General features: G+C 41.0%; 1 protein-coding gene across 1 annotated transcript in view; it reads right to left on the bottom strand.

The window, feature by feature from the left end:
• Positions 1–2,021: 2,021 nt before the first annotated feature.
• shtn1 (shootin 1) overlaps positions 2,022–9,513 on the bottom strand; it is a 244,496-nt gene continuing 237,004 nt past the window's right edge. The window contains exons 15-16 of the mRNA XM_034184229.1: positions 6,891–7,011; positions 2,022–3,263 (exon numbers count right to left, since the gene is read on the bottom strand). Of these exons, the coding sequence (XP_034040120.1) occupies positions 3,232–3,263; positions 6,891–7,011 (153 nt within the window). The 3' untranslated portion in view covers positions 2,022–3,231. The remainder of the gene's footprint in view (positions 3,264–6,890; positions 7,012–9,513) is intronic.

Here is a 9,513-nt window from a genome sequence, read left to right as displayed (position 1 = left end):
TTTACTTGGTATCGGATCAATACCAAAATTCCCGGTATCGCCCACCTCTACTGAAAGCTTACAGACACAAGCCCAGAAGGATCCTCAGCTAGCTAACCCGTGGTTTGTAAAATGCTAAAAAGGTTTTAAAAATACCAATAAAATATGTGCAATCTAATTTTCTCTGGGCCTTATCTAGAATTTGTATATTTATTTGTTTAAATAGCTTATACATATCTTCACTGATTTTATATACTCACATTTATCACTTGGTCTGCTAAGTTTGTTGTGTACGAGTCATAGGTGAAGGGTTGTTTTTGTTTTCTTATTCTCAAACTCAATTGCAGAGTGACACCCTTAATCTTGTATGTGTACAATGACAAATAAAGCTTCTATTCTGTTCTATTGTATTGGTCTGCTGCCATCTAGACCTGAACCCAGATAAGTGGCAGAAAATGAATGAATGAATGATTTCAATATGACACAATTTTTTTTCACACTTTATTTTTGAAGATAAAAAAAACTGCTCTTTCACTCAGATGATGAAAATAAAATGTGTAGACAAAAGTCCTGCGTCAGTAAGGGCAACTTCGCAGCATTTACAGACATTCACATCCCCTTGCCTGCGTTGCAGGATGGTGCCCGTGTGTTGCGTGATTTTTGAACAGACCAAAAAGTTTGCTTGACAAACTTCCTTGTCAAATAGTAAGGTGGGCACCTTGTACCCCTCACCATGTAGTCTCTGCAAATCAGAATGTGCACAACATATGGGACAACTTGTGAGGGGATGACGCACACTTGACCTTTTACGAGGTCTGTTAGAAAAGTATCCGACGTTTTTATTTTTTGCAAAAACTATATGGATTTGAATCACGTGTGATTGCATCAGCCAAGCTTGAACCTTCATGCGCATGCGTGAGTTTTTTCACGCCTGTCGGTTGCGTCATTCGCCTGTGAGCACGCTTTGTGGGAGGAGTGGTCCAGCCCCCTCTGCGGATTTTTATTGTCAGGAAAATGGCTGAGTGACTGCCACTTTGCTGCATCAAAATTTTTTCAGAAACTGTGAGAGACAGCCAGGTGGAAACCATTCGGAAAATTCAGATGGCTTTCGGTGAAGATCTTATGGGCATCACACAGATTAAGGAGCATTACAACCAGATTAAAGACGGCCCACAGCGGCTGAGGGCGCACCGCACTTAGAGCGGCCATCGACAGGCTGAAACGACCAGATCATTTCCAAAGTGAAGGCTGTGTTGATCCGGGACGTCGTCTGACTACCAGAGAAATAGCAAGAGAGGTGGACATAGCACTTTTTCGGCACATTACACTGTTACAGGAGATTTTGTAATGAAAGACATGCAGTGGAATTCGCACGTCAGGACGGAGCCGCGTAATGGTGCAGAACAAAAAGCACCTCCGTGTTGGAAGTCTCATGGGACATGCCCAGCTCTTCCACCATTCGGAAGATTCAGATGGCTTTGGGTGGCTTTTTAGTCTAGTGAGTATCTGAGAAACTGTCAAAGATCTGGGCATGTCACATGTCCTGTGAGACCAACACGGAGGTGCTTTCGTTCCGCGCCATTAGCGGCTCCGTGGCAAATTCCTCCGCTCCTGTTTTCATGACAAAATCTCCTTTAACAGTGGAATGTGTCGGGAAAGTGTTGATGTCCACCTTTTCTGCCATTTCTCTGGTAGTCAGACGACGTCCCGGATCAACACAGCATTCAGTTTGGAAATGATCTGGTCGTTTCAGCCTGTCGATTGCACTTGGAGCGCGGCGCACCCTCCGCCATTGTGCGCCGTCTTTAAACCGGCCGTAACTCTCCTTAATCTGTGTGATGCCGATAAAATCGGCCCTAAAAGCCATCTGAATTTTCCGAATGGTGTCCACCTGGCTGTCTCTCACAGTTTCTGGAAAAATTTGATGCAGCACTGCTCCAGCCGTTCAGACATTTTCCTCACAATGAAAATCCGATGAGGGGGGAGGACCAGTGCTCACTCAAAGCCTGCTCACTGGCGAATGACGCAACCGACAGGCGTGAAAAAACTCACGCATCAGCACGAAGGTTCAAGCTTGGCTGATGCAATCACACGTGATTCAAATCCATAAGGTTATTGCAAAAAATAAAAAGGTCAGATACTTTTCTAAAAGAACCCGTATATGATCAAAGAGGAACAGTACCTCTTTAAACGGCCGAACAAATCCAGCATCTTCCAGTCACCGAGCTCTGCAATCTGACTGGCACCCACCTGCCGTGCACATGCGTCAGCAGGCTGGACACGTCCTGTCTGTCCATGAACTGAACTGGATTTATTGTGTTTTCCTCTATTTCTTGCTGAGGACAGCAGTGGAAACAAGTTTAATGCTGCTGGCGATGGCCCCCCCGTGCACGCATGGACAGTGTGCTGGATGTCACCTGTGCAGCGGATCAGGACAACACCAGCGCTCTGGCTTCATTCTTTTATTTTTATTAACGACCTCAGAAATACATTTAAGGCTTGGATTCTTTGTGCAGGCATGGACAGAGTGTGTGGGGGATGCGGACAACACCAGCGCCCCGGGTTCATTATTTTATTTTATTTTTATCGGAGTGCTTCCAAAGGATCACAGAGCCCACATGTCCTGCCTGACCATGAAGTTTGATGCGCGGCCCGGCTATTCACACGTCCGCGAGTGGCTAGCTGTCCAATTTCCTTCTTGTATTTTTTTATTATTATTTATTATTAATTAATATTTATTGATTATTACAGACCAATTCAGTGACATGCCACATGTAAAAGATGTCATCTGTTCTGGTGCAATTTCTGGTCTCCGCCTACTCTCCACGAGCCGCAGCCCAATGAGATACTACCCTAAGGGGACAACAGTAAGCAAATCTACATTGCAGTGTGTAATTGCTAACCAGGAGGTTACAGGGTTAAATCCCAGTCTAGAAATAACAATTTCAAGATGTAATTCTCTCTGAAAAAAACAAACAAAAAACCCTCAAGGCTCTAAAACCCAGATGACCATTCTTTGTTGTCAGAAGAAATCATTAAATAAAAGCATGAAAAATAAAGAATAAATCCTTAAGAAAGCACATTGATTTTGGTCAAATTCAAATCATTTATGATCCTTGTAGAAAATGGACATGAATGTGAACCAACAATCTCTGGCCATCTTCTGATGACAAAGATTAATCCCAAAAATTCTACACATGCTAAAATGATAGGTCATCCTGGCCAGTCCACGAGCACTCTGACGTCCTTCCTTCACACTGGTGGAGATACGATGGCAGTGAGACCTGCACGAGGACACAAAAAGATGTCATTTTCTTTAATGGAGGTTAGGGGCTATTCCACAGTGCACTGTACCTTCCCACTCAATCCCAAATAGGAAATTGGGGAGTGTTTTGAAGCATCATAGTAACTTCTTGATCTATCTTTGTCAATCTTTAACAAACGGTATATGTTGTAGTTGCGGCCATCATTGGCACCAGATTTAAAATCAGTATGAAATGTTCAAACATTTGATCCCAATTCTTGAAATTGTTGATACATGCATTCGTAGTCTTACAGGACATGCTGCATGTTTTTTAAACATCCCAGTTAGTAACACAACATCAAATTATTCATAACTGTAAGTCTCTGAGCGAGTTAACAGGTGCATTTCCAGAAAATGTGTGATGTACATATTAACAAAACAGAAACATTGTGATGGCTGACGAAGCGAAACGAATGCGGTTATGTCCCATAATGAAGCTTCTGAGCTTTTCTTTGAAAGTGATGGCTCGGATTTACAGAGGAGACGACACACTTCACCCCAAAACTCGTAATTTTTCAGAATCTGTTGGATTTTGGAACCTAAAGTTCAATTCAATTTATTTAATTTATATAGCGCCAAATCACAACAAAGTTGCCTCAAGGTGCTTCACACAAGTAAGGTCTAACCTAACCAACCCCTAGAGCAAGCACACAAGTGACAGTGGTAAGAAAAAAACTCCCTCTGATGATTTGAGGAAGAAACCTCAAGCAGACCAGACTCAAAGGGGTGACCCTCTGCTTGGGACATGCTACTGACACAATTAACAATACGAATATACAGGAAACTTTGGAAAATTTTCAGAATCCATGCTGGTGCACAGGACGGGAGGCTTGCAGAAGAAGACACCACACCCATCTCTGGAGGGAGCCGCACCTCAAACAGAGATAAAAAAAAACAATCAGGCATCAGAAAGACAACAAATACAGTATAATTTGTCGGCATTAAGCAACAAGAAAAAAAGAAGAACTACTAAGGTGATTGCCGGCCACTAGCCCTAAGCTTCAATAAAAGACCCAGACTTTGGACCCTTTCCTTGGCTGGTGATTGCGCAATCGCGATGCGTGCGTAGGGGCTTCTTTGATGTTGTGGACTTTCTATTTGGAAATCTTTACAACTGTGTGAGTGGCATGTTATTTTTTTTTTCATCTTTTCCTTTGTGTTCCTTTTAGTGGAGCTTTCAATGAAAGTAAACTTTTTATTGTACTTTGAGAGAGTCTGTGGATGTGTGTGTGTGTGAGTGTGCAGCACACTGCTTTAAAGTGCAGCTCAGCTGTTTTACTACCACTGTGAACATGGAATTGAAATATCACAAATCTGATCACATATATCTGATCATCCATATTCATAAATGCAGAGTATTGAAAAGAATCCCCAATTTACATGGACCTCTGGCTGAATTTGAAAAATATATAAGCAGTATTAACCTTATAGACTCTCCCAAATGTCATAAAATGGTCAATCTCTACAAGGAACTTTTTAAAGAGAATTAACATTGAAGAAAAAAAATTAACAGTTGACATGCAGGTTAAAATGGCTGCTGCGCTGGTTTAACCTGCATGGCAGCTGTTTTATTGTTGCTTTGTACATGGACATGGACAGTGACAATGACAGTGTTAAGAATAAATCACCTGTCTGTGTGGGTTTTTTTTTATCCCCCAATCCTTCTGTCATTTATTAAATGCGTTCCTTGTCAGCTGATGGCTGGCCCTTTATAATCAATGCAGCAAAAAAAAACCTGACGTGACGTGATATGCACGGTCAGTTTGCTAATATTAACCACATGGACAATAAAACCAATCAGAGATTTCTGACGTCCGCCAATCCAGATCCAGATCACCTCGAAAATTCAGTGGAGTCTTCCATGTTTCATATCTAGCTGTGGTGCAAATTTGGTAAGAATCCGTGAAGTAGTTTTGATGTAATCCTTCAAAGCCTATATAAAGTGAAAACTTGATCCAGAATCCACACCTGGATCTGGATCACCTCCAAAATTTAATGGAGTATTCCATGGCCTAACATTTATCTGTGGTGAAAATTTTGTCAAAATCCATGCAGTAGTTTTGACGTAATCTTCCTAAAAGAAAGACAGATGGCCAGACAGACAGACAAATAAATAAAGAAATAAACGCAGATGATTTCATTACGTCTTTGGCGGACATAAATGCTGATGATTTTATTACGTCCTTGGTGGATGTAATAATTTACTTCACTGAAACATTTTACAGTGTTTATTTTAAAGCAGAAAATGTTGGCTGTCATGGAACCTTCAAAAGTTCCTACCTGTTTAAATCCAGGCGTCTCTGAACTTAAATATTTATTTTGTTCCTGTCCATTTTTTCCTCCTCGTTAAGATAAAATAGCCATAATTTTCCAATCAGCCTCTCAGTGAAAACAGTGGAGCATCCAGTGCGTCGCTGTCAACACTTGCACTCAGTTTTCTTCGTGTTCGAATCCAGAAGTGCTGCATGTGCTCACTCTCTCACACTCAAAACGGTGTCACATACTAACATCCAGGCAGGAGGAAAGCTCTCCGTCTGATCTCCCTCAAAGTTTTGAACATGCACAAAACCTTCTGACAAACTTTGCAGACATCAGCTGACAAAGAGCTCATTTTGCAGACAGAACACTTCCTGTTTCTTGCAGTCTTTCAAAATAAGAATACAGGTTAAATGGATGACATCATCACAAGTCAGTTACAGAAGAAATGAGAAAAACATCATGATTATTTGCTTTTTACAATATGTTGGGTGTCACGGAATTAACTTATTTTAGGTGGGTGTTTACAATCACCATGCTTCATGCTTTAGTTAGAGAAATAATAATTAAATTTTGGGTGGGTGTTTAACCAACTTTTGAAAAAAAAGGAGGTGGGCTTATGCACACCCCAGACCCTCAGACCCTTGAATACGGAAATACTGGCCATTCTCGTGCATCGGCCCACACCTTCTTCAGGCAGAATTTCAGATGGAATGGCCCGAGTACTCCGATATGCGAGTACAGTATTTACCAAGCCCACTGATTAAAAATGTGCAGTGTCGAAGGGCAGCCTTTGTTTGCTTTGGGCAGCTGATAAACTGCTCAAAGTTTACTTCATGATTCAGTAAACTGTCCACCGTATTTAGCTGCTCGATCAGCTTCAAGTTCTGTTGGGTCATTGACTTTTGTCCAATTTTGATGAATAGTGCAACTCACTTAAATGCACAAAGTTACCATGCCATTAGTGTTTCTTCACAACAATACATTTTAAGGCACTCTAAACAGTGTTCATTTGCTCATAGAAGGTTTTATAAACTCACTGGAAAACAAAATATGTGCTAAACAGTGTTCATGTGCTCATAGAAGGTTTTATAAACTCATTGAACAAAATATGTGCTTTAAAACAACTGACAATCACAAAATCACAGCTGCATGTGACAGACACTCTAATCAGAGGTTTTAAAGACCTAAACCCTGAGAGGCATTTTTATTATTCGTCTTGTACTACATTGATATGCTGTCAACCAGCCTGAAACCTGACTACCAGCTCCTTGGTCACCAACAGTCATACACAAATAACTGCACAGATGTTTACCCTCAGAAAGAAAAAAGATTCTGAGATCAAACTTACTGGCGTTGTGTTGGGACTCCACTGCATCCCGCCGCCTCAGCAGGATCCTCTGTAGCTCGTCATCGCAGCTTGCTGAAGGACTCTTTGGCTTTAGTTTGGAGGAGTTTCTATTGAAATTTTCCTGGATAGTTTCAACAAAAATCAACAAGTACCCATCAGACAGCTGGTGTTAAAGGCACATTTCACACTGTAAACTTCTGTAAGCTGGTTGGTAGAAATTCAAAAAACAAGGTAATCAAAATACTCAAAAATAGCAAGTTATTACAACTTTAGTTCAGTCAACAGTTCTTTTGTTCAGTTACTATTAACTTGGTTAACTTGAGTTAAATATACATAAGCATACAATAACTGAACTTTAAACACGTTGTGCTCTCATTGTAAAAACAACAAAAAAAAAACAATGTTTGCTGTTTAATGTTTAGGCAATCTGGCAAAATAATTTATTTCAGGATAAATAAAGTTCATTCTTATTGTTAACATCACTTTGAGCAGACAGAATCAGTTACTCAGTGAAATCACCTGGTGAAGTGGGTGGTTGTAAAGAAAATCTGCACCATCTTGGCCCTTCTGGCATCAGTTTGAGACCTTTGATTTAGAGAAAACTGTGTGTTTATTTAATGTAGGAATGTTGTTGCATGCCAACAAAGACATGGTTCTTAACAGATCCTTAGCCTGGTCTGATGGCTGGGAACTCCCAGATGATCAGGGTCTGGGGACCTGCTGCAGCCTTCATCCACCTTCACAGCTGTTGGTTTAGAAGCCATCACCTCCGCCGCCTGATCTGCCGTTGAAGATGCCTTCAGTCAGCAGAGCTCTGCTAGCCATCTTGAGTTCAAGGTTTCCATTGGGCCTTCATATATTCCATAATAGCCACAGGGCACACAAGGTCCCCACCATATTTCACCCCAACAGGCAGTCCACTACTTGATCCATTACCCAGGTGCAGAGGAGTTGGATTTTCACATCCATGATTTTTGTTGTAAATGATATCAAAATAAAAATGATTCATCTATATTATAATAGCGAAGTGGCCTCTGTGTGCGTGCATGCATGTGTATGGCTTTGATCATGGCAAAATCAGGGAGAGCTGACATTTGCCATTTGGTATGAAGGATGAATGCCTCAAAAATGAATAGTTGATAAGGACAATTTTTTTTTGAGAAATTAGCAATTGTAGCTAACCAGAAACAATGGACATTGTGCTGCGATGCACTATGAGAGTTTGGGGTTTTGGGGTTTCAAATGTTGCTATTGTGGTTCATGTTAGTTTAACAGTGTTGTTCGTGTTATTGATTTGTTGTATTTCTGTAGTTCAATTGGGTTAGTCATTTAAGTGTTATGTTGCTGCTACCATGAGTGAAATGTGTATTGTCTCTGTCAAATTAAAAGTACCTGCTTATAGTAGATTGCAGCAGTGGCGGTTCTGCACTGAATTACTCCCCGGGCAAGACCCCTTCTGAGCCCCCCTCCCCCAAAAAATGGACAACATTTTGCACAAACAGTCATTTTTTCTTATTTTATTATTATTTAAAATATTTTAGAAGTGCCCCTGAAATTGCAATTGAAACTGACACCAAAAGACTGCAGGCTACAATATAACTCTTATACAAAACATCCATGAATTGCAAATTTGAATAAATGTCTGTCATTAGATGCTATATTAATATGTCTTTTAGGGAGGAATGATTAGCTCTTTTATTAAGGTGCATATCTGTCTCAGCATTTAGCTAAATATTTAGCTTGATGTTTGTAAAACCACCTAAAACAGTTCTGCATTTTTAAAGGTGAAAATTGGTCTCACCATTTTATTACTTATTTATATCTGTTGTCAACCGTCAGACATATTGACTATGGTGTAGCACCAGAGGGATCATCTTATTTGACTGGGTGGATAAATGTTAGATTTACATCCTCTGTTACATTTCTGTAGTGGTGGGCACAGATAACCAAAAAATGAACTTGGATAACAGATAATCAGATAACTGAAAAGTTCATTCATTCAGTCATTCATTCATCTTCTACTGCTTAGTCCAATTAAGGGTTGCGGGGGGCTGGAGCCTATCCCAGCAGTCATAGAGCGCGAGGCGGGGTACACCCAGGACAGGACGCCAGTCTGTCGCAGGGCCACAAATAGACAAACAAACACAGACACACCCACACACACACCTACGGACAATTTTAAAGATTCCAATCCACCTAACCCGCATGTCTTTGGATGTGGGAGGAAACCGGAGCACCCGGAGGAAACCCACGCAAACACGGGGAGAACATGCAAACTCCACACAGAAAGGCCACGGGAATTGAACCCACGACCGTCTCGCTGTGAGGCAACAGTGCTAACCACTAAGCCACCGTGCTGCCTAACTGAAAAGTTATCTTTGATAAAGATAAACCGATAAACCACCAAAAAATGTATCAGAAGTTACAGATAACCGATAAATTCCAGTATTGTCTCTGGTACATGTGCAACTACTAATAAACTGAATTTGAGTTTTAACACCACGATCGCTTTTGGAAGCATCAAAAGCGATAAAAGACCCAAACAATGAGCCCGCACTTCAATGTTTGAACATCCTGCCCCCTGCTGGAAGCTCTAGTTTACTACACAGCTTACAGCACAGAA

This window comes from Thalassophryne amazonica, chromosome 13 (genome assembly GCF_902500255.1).
Source record: "Thalassophryne amazonica chromosome 13, fThaAma1.1, whole genome shotgun sequence".
Classification (NCBI taxonomy): Eukaryota; Metazoa; Chordata; class Actinopteri; order Batrachoidiformes; family Batrachoididae; genus Thalassophryne; species Thalassophryne amazonica.
The sequence above is the reverse complement of the archived record's forward strand: the minus strand, read 5'-3'. Positions and strand labels throughout refer to the sequence as shown.